Below are 17,030 nucleotides of genomic sequence, written 5' to 3' on the forward strand. Positions count from 1 at the left end.
GGGCGGTGGAGTCCACTTTGTATAACCATCAGGTGTACTTTTGTCATCACGTTACTGCATAGATATCGTATTTCATATTTGTCGTTACTGCATAGATATCAGTCAGGATTACTCACACAACTTACAATGTTATTGAAAAGTTCATAAAAAATAAATGCATCTTTTGCGAATGACAAAAAAAAAAGGACTTCTGTAAAAAAAAAAAAAAAACTCAGGAAAAGTAACGCGGTTATGCAGTAATAATTTTTACGATTATTTTTCAGAAGTGGCCACTGAACTGTTGCCTCAGTAAGACGTTTGTAAAAACACCGGGCAAGATTCAGGGAGGTGTGCTAATGCTAATGTACGCAGCTACTGTGTGGAAACATGCAAATGCCGCAGCTGTCAGGATTTGTATAGACACGCCCATCAGTGTCTTTGCAAATCCTAGCGACTACGTAAAATTTTGCCGGCAGATCAGTCTTTATAGGGTTTCTGAGTAGCCCCATGGTCATATGCAGGAAGGGAGATACCGGAGCCACTGTTACTCTGAATGAGGCCCCCCTTTCTAGCTTTAAATCTAGGTGCCGGGTGCTGATCCGTGAGGAGGGCATATTTTAATTTTGAAACTATAGACGTAATATATGGCTACGGCATATGTAGCCAGGGCAGTAGAGAATTGCACGGGCCCAGGTACAGTCGGGGCATGGCCTAATCAGGGAGGTGTGGCTTGCTATTTTTTTTTTAAAACCTCTGTTATTTGTGCTCTGGGAGTGTCCCCAACCAGAACAGTTGTGGGCACCATGAGCCAGGGTAATATCTAGAGTGGATAACTTCCCCCCCACCATATTGCAGTGGAGACTACAAGACTGGGGAAAGAGGCTGTGTGGCTAGCTGACAGAAAAGGGGTGGAGACCGCTGACCCAGGCCCTCCTGCTGGTCCCCTTCAACAAGCCTGGGAACAGGTAATTAGTATCCACCTCACCTCCTTAGTGCCACCGGCTGTAGTGCTACATTACATTACATTGCCCTTCAAAATGTAAATATGCCCTCCTCCTCTTGTATCAGAATCCTGCACCTAGGGGTATGTTTACTAAAATGCAGGTTTACAGAAGTGGAAATGTTGCCAATGGCGACAAATCAGATTCTATTTTTTATTCATCAAGCACCTACTCAAAGAATAATCGCTAAAATCTGATTGGTTGCTATGGGCAACATCTCCATTTTCAAAAACCCACACTTCAATAAAAATATACCCCCTAGACCAGGTATGGGGAAACTTTGGCCCTCCAGCTGTTGTTGAACTAAATATCCCAGCATGCCATGCTGCAATTTTGCTATTTAGCCATACTAAAACAATTGCCGGGCATGCTGGGATGTGTAGTTCAACAACAGCTGGAGGGCCAAATGGTTCCCCACATCTCCTCTAAAGTGAACACTATTTTCTCATTTTTTTCATATTTTGCATCAGCTCAGTAAATATTCTGAATAAAGGGCCTGATCGCAGGGCAAATTTGTTCTCAAAATGGTCAAAACCATGCTGCACTGCAGGTGGGGCAGATGTAACATGTGAACAGAGAGCTAGATTTAGGTGAGGAGTGTTTAAACTGAAATCTCATTTGCAGTGTAAAAATAAAGCAGCCAGTATTTACCCTGCACAGAAACAAAATGACTCACCCAAATCTAACTCTCTTTGCACATGTTACATCTGCCCCACCTGCTTGGTTTTGCTAATTTTGAGAACGAATTTGTCCTGCGATCGGGTCTGAATTAGGCCCAAAGTTTGTGGTGAATGGTTAGCAGATTTTTCACATCAGACCCTTCGCCCGAACACACGGAGGAGGCAGATGAGTTTCGGCCATGCAAAATACTACTCCAATCCAATAAAGGCTAATCTAAGTGCACCCAGCTATCTATTCATGTCGCTCTACGGATTACACTAAACAAGCAGAGAACAGGGCGGATAGGAGATGAAATCGGTACTTACTCTTCCTCTGCCTGAGAGCTTTCACTTCTAGATGTTAGAGTCAGCACAGGGCATTGTGTGGCAGACAGAATTGGCATGCAGGTCAGTGACGAGATTAAGGGAAGCATGATTGAGTGGAATTACAAAGAAACAAATGAGGACAAAGGCGGGGACAGAAAAAAAATTAGTCACATGGAACAGTGCAGAGAAACGAGAAGAGAGAGAAGAGAGTTAAAAGTAAAAGTTAGAAAACAAGTCAGTTAAAAGAAAATATAAAAAAGATTTAAGTTTTAGGAAGAGAATGCAGTAAAAATTAGAGATGTGCAGGCTCAGATGTACTCTGATTTGCTCTAATTTCAAAGCAGGATCTTATTGGCTATCAACAACTGTCATGTGATTTGGGATAGCCAATAAGATCCTGCTTTGAAGTCAGAGTAAATCAGAACCTGCACATCTCTAGTAAAAATTACTATATAGTTTCATCTAAAGTTTATTTTTCTTGTAAACTGCAAAAAAAAAAAAAGTAAATCTCATAAATAACCAAATGGATGCAATCGTTCAAGAGAACGCGAAAGACCAATCCATCAGGAACTAGTGACATTACAACCTCACAGTTCAAACTAATACTTTGCAGTATCTCACTACACCCTGCAGGTGCCGCTGTTACATCTGTGGACTATGGAGGTTGTTTTACAAAGTGGTCTCCTGTTGACCTTTTACTTGTTCCTAATCGGAGTCCACATGGATTTTAAAGTATGAAAAAATCCATAAATTATAATAATCGTGAAAAACTTGTCAACTTTTTCATGTGTCAACCTTTTTGTCAATGTCAACCTATTGAGTGTCTATTTAGACACTGTCGACCCATCATCTGGATACCACAAGCAATAGGTCGACATGCAATATGCGACACATGAATATGTCAACATGAGTTCTTCACAATTATTATAATTGTTTGTTTTTCATACTTTTCCATCCATGTGGACTCCTATTGGGAACGGTAAAGTGTGCCGTTTGTAGCGGTAGAGGAGTGAGCCACATGGCCTGAAGCATGGCAATCCAATTGACCCACGCGAGGGTACGTGGTACACTTATTGGGGGTCCAAATGTTCAGGTGTTCACATTGACTCAAAAAAAGTGATAAACTCATGATAATCTTTTCCTTGTGTAGACATTGTGCATGTTTACCTAGACATTGTCGACCTGCTATACCACACCCATGGAAAACATGGCACACTGATGCCAATAGTCCATACTAGGAACTCCACCCCTGCAGTGCTGCCTATATAAACCTCATGTCATAGAGAGATGAGAAGTACTGTACGAGTTGCAGCAGTAGACTATTTTCTGCAATGAGAGAATCTTGTCCATTATTAAAAATTATCTCTGCTGTATAGTGTTGAACAGGACCCCTAGACAAATCATCCAATGAGTGGGAACCAGGCTGGGAGTCTAGTAAATGATGAGTAAATGAAGAGATCGTCCAAATGGACCGCAAGGAGGGGTAAGTAGGAGGCTGTGAGTGGAGAGAGAGGCAGGAGGGATCAAGGGCAGAACCGTGGACGCACTGCTAACGGCCATACCTTTGACCAGGGCAGCAGCTTTCCCCGTCCAGAGTCCCTGCAGCCGTCCGACTTCAGCCAGAGTCGCAGCACGCTGTGTGTCCATATGTGGCATCCCAGAATTTGAGGGATACCCCGTCTACTATGCTCCTGCAGTAGTGGCCAGCGCTGCCCTTATTACAAATGGTGGCCTGAAAGCTATGCCCGAGGAGTTGCTAGGTAACCAGCCTACCCTGATCACCTCTGCAACTGGACCCCGGGACTGACCTCTGCCCCTGTGGAGTATGTGAAGAGAGAGACCTTGTCATTGGTGGCTCAGCAGGGCGCCAACAGAGCGGGGCGTTCCAGCCTGTTGCTGGGGAGAAAAGGCTGTAGCAAGTGCACCCAGGAGGAGGAGAGACGTGGGACGGCGCGGGAAGAGCTGCGGAGAGAGGTTACCTGAGGCAGAAGCGGGTGGACGACGTAAGCAGTGGTCCAGGGTGACGCCATGAGGAAACTCCACGGGGAGACCGGCGCCCAGCAGCTGACGGGGACAGAGAGCAGATCGGAGGGCGAGGACCAGTGTGCAGCAGGGCGGAAGGCTCGAGGTGTGTGACGCGGCGAAGGAGAGACGCCGCCGCGACTTCCCTCAGCGGTGTACCTGGCGGTGAGAGACAGCTGGTGGGCTACGGAGAGGTGCCCGGCGTCCCACAGACCAGGTGCGGCCCAGAGACGGAGCCAAGGAGGGGAGAAGAGAAGCCACAGCGGAGGCCGGAGAGGTTACAGTAAGCCAGCGCAGCTGGGGGTCCCCTGTCCACTCATCCCAAGTGCCCAGCAGTGCATCCCAAGTGCCCAGCAGTGCATCCCAAGTGCCCAGCAGTGCATCCCAAGTGCCCAGCAGTGAAGCCCAAGTGCCCAGCAGTTGTTCCTGTGGTGTGCCTCTGATGCATTCGCGACCGGCAGAGCTGGCAACACAAGCAGAGACTCAGGTACCCGGGCACTGCCCCGCTCTCCCATGCTACAGGCCTATTGGTTCTACCACGCTCAGGCGCCATTTTAGCCCCAGTACCAGCCGTTTGAACCAGGCTACACCGCTTCCTCCATACCGACCATACCCCATGTCGGCAGCCTTAGGGACAGGGCTCCCTAACTAATCCACCAGTGACCTGGTGCAGAGAACATTACACTCCTAGTCGTTGTGTCGGGCCACAGTTTCTACCTGTAACGCCTGAGGGGACCTTTCCCTTTCCTCTGTGACTTGTTTCAAGTATAAACGCAGGACACAAGTTCCCGGATCCCAAATTTAGTGTTAGGTTTATTATCAATATGGTGCACCTAGGACAAATGGTACCTAGCTTTGAGTGTTGAACTGCAGTTCAGGGACTAGTTAATAATGTGCATATGGACACTTGTGGTTATCTATATTGAAAGTGAATTATTGCATACAATATTACCGCCATTTAGTGGGGAACCATTGCGAAGATTTTTATGTTGTAAATCTCTCTCCACAGTGAGTTAACCGAAAGGTTGGGGACGGAGTGTATCATGCGAATTGTGGCCTGTCACTACCACGGACGGCCCCATCGCGCTCGATATCTTCCCGCATTGCGTCTTCTTATTATACTCACATTGTTGCATAAAGTTATTTATAGAAAACAGTGTGTTACCTTTCTTGTGGTGGTGCTGCGCGAGGTGCGGCCTACGGTGCCTCAGTGACCCCATGGCGCACAGCATCATATAGGTGGAAATTCCTCTTAAATCTTTGTTCATAGAATGTGAATTGTTCTTATTTCATTTCTTACAACTGTGTTTATTTGTTGTGAAATATTCTTCATCATTCCTCAAAGCGGTGATCCAGTTTCCTTGGAGCTAAATAAAATCTTTGATCACCGTCCTAACGTGTGGTGACCATTTTGTGGGGTGTTTTGGGGTATTGTCTCCCTGGGGTGCCCTTGTCCCTCCGCCCTCTGAATTGCAGGCGAGTGAAGCAGGCAGGGAACAGCCGAGCGGTGTCGGAAAGGAGATCAGGAATACCAGGTACACAACTACACGTAGTCTGACAACATAACACATACGCATGCGGCACCTGGCTGTCGGAGGGTAAGCAGAGGGACACCTGCACACCCTAAGCTGCACCATACACCCCCTCCCCCGAAAACCTGTGCACCATCACCTGGTTAAAGGGGTACCTGAGGACTGCATTGCTTATATCTGAATAGCGGGATGCCGCATTCAGATATTTTTAGACTTTGATTAGAGACTGTATTTCCCAGATTGGAATCAAATTTGGGAATCATTGGACTCAATCCCACTCACCTATTCAGACAATTCAGCGACCACTGCTGCCCACTTTGGCCGTCTGGGATTTAAGCCCGATGCGCAAACTGTGGCTTGGTGTTTTACGAATTGTCTCAATCAGGGCTGTAACGTCACTGTAGAATACCGTTGCTGTATTTTGAAGTATTACGTTATTTGCTGGAACTTTTTTGTGTTAATTCCATCATAGAACATGCACGCCTGAAGATTACCCACTTAATTGGAGGGGTTCTACCCCAACTTTATGATCCATACAGTATACTAGATACAGTACACCGGTTTCGGCCTACAAGCCAGACACATAAGGACAGAGCGCAACACAAACCCAATATTATCCATAACGGTTTCGGTCAAACTGTTTGCGTGTTTGCAACTAGTCCAAGTCAGACACAGTGCGTAGGTACAATATCCCTATTTACCTGGATTTGAAGGTTGACAAGGTATGGGTGACCTCTGGATTACAATAGCACGATTGCTTTTGTAAAGAACCTTGCTGTAGGTGCTAGGGCAAAATAAAGACTACAGTTGCCAAGATCAGACTAAAACCCCAAAAAATTCACTGGTGACCTTCAGATTGGTACATGTAAATATGTACACCTGATGCCCATGAAATTTATAACTCATAGATTCCACCTCAATCTTCTCAACTGAAAGACTGAGGTTCTGTCAGGTCTAAAATTGTCTGTATACAAATGTATCCTTACAAAGGGGGTAAGTCCAAAGAGGGACGAAGGAAGAACCAGATAGGTTTTTGGGGCACGCTTGAATGATTGAATAGTTGTAGAAATATGATTCAATTAAAATATAACTTTTATTACACTCGTTAAAATAGATGTGTCAATGTATCCTTAACAGAAAACGAAATCAAGGTTTGCAGGGACACTGATCTGTTTATTAACTTGCTGGATATGGAGAGAGGGAGCTGTGAAGACAGAGATTGGATGTGGGAGCAGATAGGAACTGGGGTGGACAATTTGTGGGTTAAAAACTCACAGCTCAATGTGAAAGTAAAAACTGTCACAGCTCAAAGTACATCGCAGAAGCCGTCATTTTCATGGGCATTTAACTAGTAATATAACCTTCTTAGTGCTTCGACTCACAGGTAAATGCTGTAAAACAGGCAAGTAAAAAACAGAAAATATACAGACCACTAAAGTGCTGTATAAATAGTGTAATACTGCATAATTCAAAAGGTTAAAGCGCAGCATTCAGCAGTGAATCAGAATTTATAATCCAACCTGAAATGGTGCAAGACGTATTATAAATCATTTACCGTATTTATCGGCGTATAACACGCACAGGCGTATAACACGCACCTTCATTTTAAGAGGGAAATTCCAGGAAAAAAATAAGAATAACTCAGATAAAGCAGAAGCCAGAGAAATTCACTCATCATTTCCCCCCCCCCGCCCCCCCAGCCCCCAGGTTTATTACAGTGTTATTACACTGTTTATTAGCATACAGCATTAATTTAAATACCGTACTGGATTTTACTTGCAGGGCAGCACAGTTATCCTTCTCCTCCTCCAGGCTACAGCCAGCGCTTGGAAAGGCTGATGACGCTGCTGTAGCCAGGGAGGAAGGAGTCACTGTGCAGGGAGGAGCTTTAACCCCTTGGGTGGTGGGTTGTGCTGGGGCAGGACAAACCTACCAGGGCAGGTTTATCCTGCCCCAGCAAAACCCACCACAGAAGGTTAGAAGCAGCCCGCCCCCCCCCTCGCCTTCGCTCCGGCGTTAGTACGCCGGAGCTTCCCTGCTGCCTCTCTCCCCCTTCCTAGCCGCCTGTCACATTTAGCAGTGACGTCGGTGGCAGGCTGGGGGATGTTCGCGGCTCGGGAGGACTCGGGTGCCTGAGCGCTTCCGAGTCCCCCCGAGCCTGGCCGACATTACCCGAGCCTGCCGCCGACGTCACTGTAAAGTGACAGGCGCGCCGGGGTGGTCTGGGGAAGCTACGATCGCCGGAGGACAGGGGGACTGGGCCTGATCGGAGGTATGGGGTAGAGGTGCTGCGCCAGTGGTGCACACCTGGACACCACTGGCGCGCACCTATTATATACCAATACAGGTATATTTACCGCAATTTACCGCCGTATAGCACGCATATCGGCGTATAACACGCAGCCATCTTTTCCCCCTGTTTTCAGGGGGAAAAAAGTGCGTGTTATACGCCGATAAATACGGTAATTGATGACTAACTTTATATGACTGTGTGATACCGCATTACCTTATACCTCCCTAATCTGCACTGTGATATCAAAGTTGTAAAAAGTAAAAAAAAAATATATTGTTTCCCATAGAAGACTTTGTATATAATAGTAATGTTCTGTGCAGGTGTAAATTCTTTCCATTTCTCAGTGTGTAGATTACATCCACTTCCTTGCTACCATAATGTCGCTGTTCATTAAATGCTGTTGTGTCCTCATTAACACCTTTCTCATCTACTTATATACTCTGTGCTGCTGGAGATCCTGTTCATTCTATTATATAACTCTTCGGGGTAAAATTACTAAAGTGCATTTTTCCAAAAAAGGAGATGTTGCTTATTGCAATCTCTATTATTTTCTAGAAGGTGCTAGATCAGAGGTTCCCAAACTTGTTTGTCAAAGCACCATTCAGGATGTAAGTATATCCATGCTTGGCCACAGGTGACCTAATTAGTACCTCCGTCAAGTTGATGCAACCATCTCTTCTGAGCCATGGTTTTACTTAAAACCTGAACTGTTGGGGTGCGTGGAGGACACGTTGGGGAACCATTGTACTAGATGAATCTGATTGACTGCTATGTGCAATAACTCCACTTTGTAAACCCGTTGCCACCATTCCTGTAACATTCAGCCAAATCCTCACAAACACATCACTCATCTCCTAATATACTCTGTGCTGCAGGGCACCTGACTCCTGTTGCTATATAACTCTCAGTCTGTTGCTTCCTGCAGCCTCTATTCTTCTACTCACATCATGTCACTGAGCAGCCCTGTTCATAGTAACACATCCCTCATCTCCTGATATATTTTGTGCTGCTGGAGGACCCTGCGACTTGCACTATATCACTCTCAGTCTGTGGCTTCCTCATGCCTTTATATTCCTCCTCCTTTGGTTACACTTTTTTTGATATATATAGACATGCATGGTCTCATTCATACCTCACCTCTGCTCGAGACTTTTAATGCATTTGCCAGTACAATCCATTGCACTGGTAGCACAGGTATGAGAAATAATTCAGCAGAGTTGCCCAAAATCTGACATTACAGTTCAGGCTGGATATCCTTGACTAAGCACATAAGTCAATTTCATGTAACTAACTGGATTCAATTATGCATAGCCGTAACACCTGGACAGTAATGGCGGAGTCTGGGACACACTGTAGAAAAGTCATCTCATAACAGAGCACAAAAGCACAGCAAATAATAATAATAATTATTATTATTATAATAGAATTTAAAATATGCATAAACAATGTCATCAATGTACAATTCAATAGATATATTAAAACTGAATATTCAGATGATTAGCCACAGATAGGACATTACGGGGGGTATTCAATCAGTCCTGATATTTCCAAAAGTCGGAAATATCGTCACTTTTTGCCAAGATATGGTAGAATTTATGCTCGACCAATCTATCCGACGGTCGGTTAGCCTTCGGATCAGTGAAAGCGGTGTGAATTAGACAATTTAGCAGCCTTTTTCCCTAATACAGATTCAGCTTTTTAAAAAAGTATTGGCGAAAACGGGCGCTAAATTGTCGAATCCGCTGCCATTTTCGCTGATCCGCGGCCAGATTGAATTAGGTGTGTGCCGAGTTGTGTGTGGGCGGCGCTGAGCTGTTCACTAGGCTGTGAGTATACGCAGCCTAGCGAACAGGTCTGTTTAAGGCACTGAGGGTGACTTTTTAGTAGGCTGTAGGGACAGGAAAGGGGTTTCCTGGGAGGGAATCCCCTGATTGCAGTACATCGGGACAATCCTGTGTCTAATCCACCATTGATTCTAATGATTTTAGGAATTAGGAGTGAGCGAGATGAAGAACAGGTAAATCCATCTAATGCTCGCTTACCTGCAATTGTTTATTGGAACTTTGATGCATACAATTTATATAAGATACATCGGAGGTCATTCAGGTCGTGCACCTGAATGACCCCCGATGTATCTTATATAAATTGTATGTGCCCATGTGCCCATGGTTGCAAAGTATCGATTTGTGGCACTTTGGTAAGACCTGTTCTGCACATGCACAAATGGGTCCAGCAGCTTAGGATGCATTCTGGCATCAGACAGCCACTGATAGACACTTTGATGCTGTTTTGGGGGCTGTGATGGAAGTCATGTTGCCGCTGTTTAGGGGCTGGGAAGAGGCCTGGGACCTCCGTCGTAGGACAGAGATTTCCTGGCCACTGTAAAGCCGCCTGATGGTTGGTGCTTCGATCCAATGCTGTGCGGTAGGATGCAGGTCTGATCACTACTGCGGCAGGAGGTATCTGCTGGGTATACAGTAGATGCCTCCTGCTGCGTCACCATACAGCGCTATCACTGCTGCTTCCAAGGAACTCCAACCACATCTGAATGACTCCCATTAAGACCACAAATGTACAATATATTAGGGAAACACAGAGGGGCGGGGACCGGTTGCATCCCTGCCAGTCTCCGCTTCATGGAGACAGGCAGAGAGCGGGGGAGTGTGGGCAGCTGGCTGCCGACGGAATGGGACACGTGAGCATCTCATGCGTGTGTATCCCATTCTGTCAGACTCTGGCGGCTGGCGGGGGATGGCGCATGGCTACTCTATCGCCAGGAGCCCCTCTAATGAAGGCGGCTCCATCTGTATGTACAGAGGTGGAAGCCTACGCAGACCTGTGCAAATGTTGAATTTTGTAAAAGGAGGCCTAAAATAGACACCAAAATATTATTTAACTAGCTACAGCCAAGGGGGAATTCATCTATATAATGTAACTAGATAATAGTAAAGGACACTATAAAAAGGAAAACTCATAGCACATGGCCCCATGTATGAGAGGCTGGATGTATGACAGTTCTATAGATGCTTTTAAACCACGATTTAACAAACCCAGGTCTACGTCGCCAGTTACCACATCCACATTGATTGGATGTGTTGCTACCTTTCTGTGCTTTTTAGCAATACATATATATCATCGGACATCCAGTGCCTGTGGATAGAACATTTGTATCCAAAACAGAGGAAACTTTATTCATAGTGAACACACTCGACAACTAAAAAAGTACAAACTTTTTCTAGCAAAAACTAAAACATGTAGAAACCAATAAATGAAAGCTACCTAAAAGGAAATAATCCTCCAAATGTTAACTAAAGACAGTATACAGGAGGTCATTGCATAATGGACTAGCCTGGTAAAACATCACCCCTAATTGTAGTGTAACAAGAAGCGCTTATATCAATCTTTCATGAAGAAGCCATCATACACGAAGCGGGAAATTGACTAAGATGGGAGTTCTATTTCACTTGGGATGTTGCTACGGGCAACCAATCAGATGCTATTATCTTCTAGAAGGTGCTAAATCAATAAGAAGTAGATTTTGATTGGTTGCCCATAGCAACATCCCATGTGAAATAGACTACACATCTTAGTAAATTTCTCCCGAAGTAGTGGGAACCGATACAAATCGACAAATAAGAACCAACCACCAATCACTAAAATTGGAGACCTCTACAACTTACTTCCAGTAGAGTTGGATGACCGTCGTTGCATGGAGCTAGATATGGAGGCCTCTGTTGGCAGCGGAGGCGGTGGTGGTGGTGGGTAACAAAGGTTTTCTGGAAGCGGCGGAGGGATCGGAGGTGGCGGAATATTTCCCATAGGTTTGTTGTCAGAAGCGTTACCATTGTGCACATTTTCATTTGAGAGAAGAGATCCCTAAAACAATAACAAGCAAACAGACGAATGACTGACCGTTCTATGCCGGCTTATGGTTACACTGAAATGGAACGTTTTCTGAATTTACAAATGAACCCTAGGGATACATTTACTCTTGCTTCTAAAAATAAAAAGAGCTGCTGTTGCCTTTAGCAACCAATCAGATTCTGTCTATCATTTTCTAGGATGTAATAGAGAAATGATAATCAGCATCTGGTTGGTTGCTATGGGCAACATCACCTTTTCTTTTTAGAAGCTTTAATAAATGTACCCCTAGTGACTGGGTATGGGTCATAGGGTCGACACTATGAATGTCAACATACATTAGGTTGACCACTAAAGGTTGACAGGGACAGAAGGTCGACACAAGCATTAGGTCGACAATGGGAATTTAGTCAAGTAAGTCAACATGGAAAGCGTATCAGTGCGCCCCGTTCGCTCGCCATGCTTTGGGTGGGTATGGATCATTGGGTCAACATGCATCGGAACGACCACTACAGGGTGATAGGGCTTAGTTCAACACCTAAAATAGGTCAACATGCCTAAGATTGACATAGATGGAAGGCCGACACAAGCATTAGGTGACAATGGCTAGGTCGACAGACAAAAGGTCAACATGGGTTTTTCACTTTTTTGGTCCCAAATGTTGACATTGTCGACATGGGCACTATCGGTGCACCGATGCGCTCGGCACACTATTCTATTCTCCCTCCATGCCCTAGTGGATGGTAGGCCATGAAACACCGCCTGTCATTATAAATGTCGGCTCAAAAAAAAAAAAAAAAAAAGAGTTCAAACCCCAATGTCGACCTTTTGACTGTCGACCTAGCCACGTCGATCAAAGGTGTGTCGACCTAATGACCATATGCCCTTTGGGTGTGGTGCCTCAGACAAACCCCCCTAGAGAGTGACAGAGGATCATAAAGTTGTAGGTCTGTTTTATTAATCAATGAACAAGAAAAACTAGAGGCTGCAAATTGCGTTCACTTGAAGAAAACAAAACCCCCCAAAAATCTGGTATGCAAACAATCACCCGCCCTGATCTTGAGAAGCCCTAGACCCGGCATCCAATGCGCCAACCTACTGTGGAATACAGAGACTCCAGGTTGTGGCTACTGTGTGGCAGAGATGAGCAGCTTCCTGTTCTGCAGGTACCGTTGGGTTCTCTCTACAAACGCAGAATGTTAAACCCCTCACCTCCTCGCTGTGCGCCATCTTCCTGATCTCTGGTGATTCTGCCGTGTTCTGCCCTATGTATTTATAGTAATCCCCCGTGCTGGGTTGTTTTTTGAAGTTTCTTGATTTTCTGCAGGAGTCGGCCCTTCGAAGCCCTTCTGGACTGCTTTCACGTGAAATCAACTACAAGAAACAAACAAGGTTATCAGGAGTATCAAACATGAGGGCACATACAGAAAATGCAGTCTAAAGGCTAGATGGTTTAGTGAGAAATGCCATCATACAGTTAGCAATACACATTTCCCATGGAATGTAAGAGATGAGGCCATAGTGAAAACATTTAGGTCAAATGAAGCAAGTTCTTAATTTTATCCTTCGTACGGTTCTAGGTCATGACACTTTGTCTATTCATCTCTGAAGCCCAGCTGCTGAAATGCGTGGTTTATAGAATTTTGTTTCTTGACTATTTTTTGCTGTTTGTTGTTTATTCCCTATAGTTTTCTTTATTATTTTATGCATTTTATCTCGTGACCATTACCAATTACCACCCCAATGCCCATTCTTCTTACTTCTTTTGTTTTCATATTCAATTTTTATTGAGAAACACAAATGTCCCCAGAGGGACCATCTCCATTATTTTTATGAGAACGGGGGGGAGGGAGGGGGGAACATAAAAGAAAGAAGGGAGGGAGACAGGGGGCGGGGAGGATGTCGCTTACATTTGCCATATGATTACAGTTGACAATCACTGTTGTTTACAATGCTGATATCGTAAAGAAAGAAGACAAAAATCTATACATCAGTAACATGCCCAAAGCAACACATAAGTGGGAGCATCAGCCTAAATCTGTAACATCTAGTAGCTCCGATGTTAAATTAGATCTGCCATAATCGTCGCAGAAGAGGGACCAGTTAAACCATTTAATATGAATAGAGTTAGGGGAGCTCGAGTATTTGGCCCCCGTGGTCTCGAATGTAAAGTGCTTGTGGACCTTTTTAAGGATAGCGTCCATGGTGGGGGTTTTGTCGGATTTCCAAAGTTTCGCTATCGCTGCCTTTGTGGCCACGAAGATCTGGCCCGCTACGTATCTATCGGCTGCCGTCAAAGTGCATGGAAATACGTGTAGAAGAGCCACTGCGGCGTCAGGTACTATGTTGTGTTTAACAATGATACTCAGGGTCTGAAATACCTTCACCCAGAGTGGCTGGATAGCGGGGCAGCTCCAAAACACATGGTATATATTGCCCACCTGCCCGCAATTCCTCCAGCAAAGGTTCGAGACTGAGGGCCAAATCTTATGGAGCCTCTCCGGGGTGAAGTAGGCTCTATGTATGAGCTTAAAGAACATCTCCGCGTGATGTAGACACCTGGAGAGCTTAAAGCAAGTTTTAAAGATACTGTCCCAGTCCTCCTCACCGAGGGATCTGGCCAGGTCAGTTTCCCAGCTGGTTTGGAAAGGTGCTTTATGTCTAATTTGGGTAGAAAGGAGATAGGAGTACCACTTGGAGATTCCTCCTTTGTGGGAGGGGGATTTAATTATTAATTCAATGTCAGGAAGGGGGCTTCCGGTTCCGGTGTCATGCAAGCAGCAGCGTGAGTGCATAGCTCCGCGTACTGACCCGCTCACCGTCATCTTACCAGGCTTTCACCCGCCTCATCACTGACACCGGAGGCTTCCTAACACTCCCTAGACCCCGATGGAGAAGTTGTTAGCCAGCGGCAGCCCCTCTCAGCCGCAAACGCCGAGACAAGAGAAACGCCGCGCCGAATCCAAAATGGCGCCGGCTACAAGCTCAGCGTCGCAGCCGCCAGCGTCCAAGAAAACGGCAGGCACCCTGGAAACCCCAGGTAACACTCAGGTACCTCGAGACCCTGACGCAGTGGTGACATACAGAGACATCGTAGATGTCATATCTGCAGCGATAGCCCCACTTCTCAATAAGGCTGTCACAGAAATAACACAACAGCTCCAACATTTGACTGGGAGGGTGACAGAAAATGAACAGCATATTGGAGTCATATCCCATGACTTGCACAATGTTCAGAAAGATATTCTGAGGCTCCAGAAAGAGAACTATCAGCTCTGGAACAGAATAGACGACGCTGAAAACAGATCCCGGCGCAACAACATAAGAATAGTAGGTCTGCCCGAGTCTGTTAAAGGCCCTGAGCTAGAGAAATTTGTTGCCACTACCCTGCCTCAACTGCTAGGCATCCAAGAGGAATGTAAAACCCTCATAGTGGAGCGGGTACATAGGGTGGGTCCCCCACCAAAGCCGCATGACAAACGTGCGCGAGCAGTCCTATTCAAATGCCTAAGTTATGTACATAAAGTCTCATTTTGGAGAGCGTCACGCAAAGTACAAAATCTGAAATGGGAAGGCAACGTACTGCGAATATTTCAAGACTTTTCAGTGGAGCTATCAAAAGCACGTAGGGCCTTCTCCCCCATCTGCTCAGCACTAGTAGCAGAAAAGCACAGATTCGCCCTGATGTACCCAGCGAGATTAAGAATTTTCCTGAACGACACCCACTACGACTTCTCCACACCTGAAGACGCACGAGAATTCCTCAAAGAGCACTTTCACCCAGAATCAACCGACATCTCGGATCACCCAGAATAACTCTCTCTCCAGAGCGATGGTCCAAGTAACCCCCACCCAGGACAGCTCCTCACGGTCAGCCCAGAACCCCAGTCTGAACTCAAAACCCTCGTCAGGGTGTCATCCCTGAAGGAACTACCCAGTACCCATCTACACCAACTTTTCTTTTACCTTAAATCCTGCACTAGTCTATTCAGATTATTATCCAGATCTTAAGAGCAAAGACACTCTGCCTTATGAGTGCCAGAGACATAACCTCCTCACATCCCCCCCCTCCCCCCCCTATATCTAATAATACATTGCACCATCCATGGCGCTGAATATACTATTTGTTCAATATACGCTCCAAATGTATATTCCAAACCTTTCTACAAAAAGATTATTAGCCTCCTCGTGCCACATGCATCAAAGTCACTAATTCTCTGTGGAGACTTTAATCTCACCTCCCATCCTATTCTTGATAGATCCAATTCCTCTAGCCATAACAGAAAATTACCTAATTTAGGCATACCCTTCATACTTAACTCTCTACAATTAATTGACTCTTGGAGGGCCCTCCATCCGACACTTAAAGAATATACCTGTATCTCTGCTGCCCACAAAACTTTTTCTCGTATCGACTTCATCTGTGTATCTATATCCCTATTTTCACATCTTAATGACTCTCAAATTCACCCCATCCTATTATCAGATCACGCCCTTATATCGATCTCACTAAAAACCACTAAAGAATCCTCCCCCTACAAATCATGGCGCTTCCCAGTACACCTCCTTCACTCCCCCAAGTTTCAGACTCTCCTCTCTGATACCTGGCGGGATTATGACACACACAACCTACACATGTTGGCCGACAACCCAGCCATTTATTGGATGACTGCTAAAGCAGTACTCCGTGGTGCTATAATCCAATTTGAATCCTCTCTTAAAAAACAGTATTCAAAATCTTACCTCGCCCAACAAGAAGCTCTCACCAATTCCTACTCTAATTACACGACCCACCCTTCCCCAGCCCATAAAGCTAAATACCTACAGGATAAATCACTTCTAGATGAAACTCTACAAAACATGGTAGAAAAAATTCAATTTTCAGCTAATTTTAAATATCATAAGTTTGGCAACAAGACTAGCAAACTCCTAACAAATATTCTTAATTCGTCCAGAACCCCCATGTTAGTTCACCCACTCAAACTACCCGACGGCTCTTTAACGACCTCAAATACCCAAATCTCTAACACTATGTCTAAATTCTATTCCTCCATATACAATGAACTCACCTCTCCTTCCAATCCAAACATTTCAGACTCCTCTGCACCACCCGCCCCAGACCATTGGTCAGCTTTAAACTACCCTCACCCCCCCCAACAGCTCATAGATAACCTAGTGTCACCTATCACCCTAACAGAAGTAACCAAAGCGATTAAACATCTGAAACCAGCAAAAGCCCCAGGCCCAGACGGGTACACAGGAGATTTCTACCGTTCCCACATAGATAAAATGGCCCCAATACTTCTTTCCGTATTCAATTCTATACTACAAAACAACAAAACACCAGACTATTTTA

At 45.2% G+C, this 17,030-nt stretch overlaps 1 protein-coding gene across 7 annotated transcripts in view; it reads right to left on the bottom strand.

Moving 5' to 3' along the window:
- Positions 1-17,030, bottom strand: part of ESPN (espin) — a 171,249-nt gene that overhangs the window by 37,136 nt on the left and 117,083 nt on the right. For 5 of the 7 annotated variants that reach the window (XM_083162977.1, XM_083162975.1, XM_083162979.1 and 2 more), the window contains exons 8-10: positions 12,887-13,048; positions 11,494-11,689; positions 1,967-1,993 (exon numbers count right to left, since the gene is read on the bottom strand). In XM_083162977.1, the coding sequence (XP_083019103.1) occupies positions 1,967-1,993; positions 11,494-11,689; positions 12,887-13,048 (385 nt within the window). The remainder of the gene's footprint in view (positions 1-1,966; positions 1,994-11,493; positions 11,690-12,886; positions 13,049-17,030) is intronic. The other 2 variants (XM_083162980.1, XM_083162978.1) reach the window with 1 other exon arrangement.

Source organism: Crinia signifera, chromosome 19 (assembly GCF_055691185.1).
Source record: "Crinia signifera chromosome 19, ASM5569118v1, whole genome shotgun sequence".
In the NCBI taxonomy this organism is placed as follows: Eukaryota; Metazoa; Chordata; class Amphibia; order Anura; family Myobatrachidae; genus Crinia; species Crinia signifera.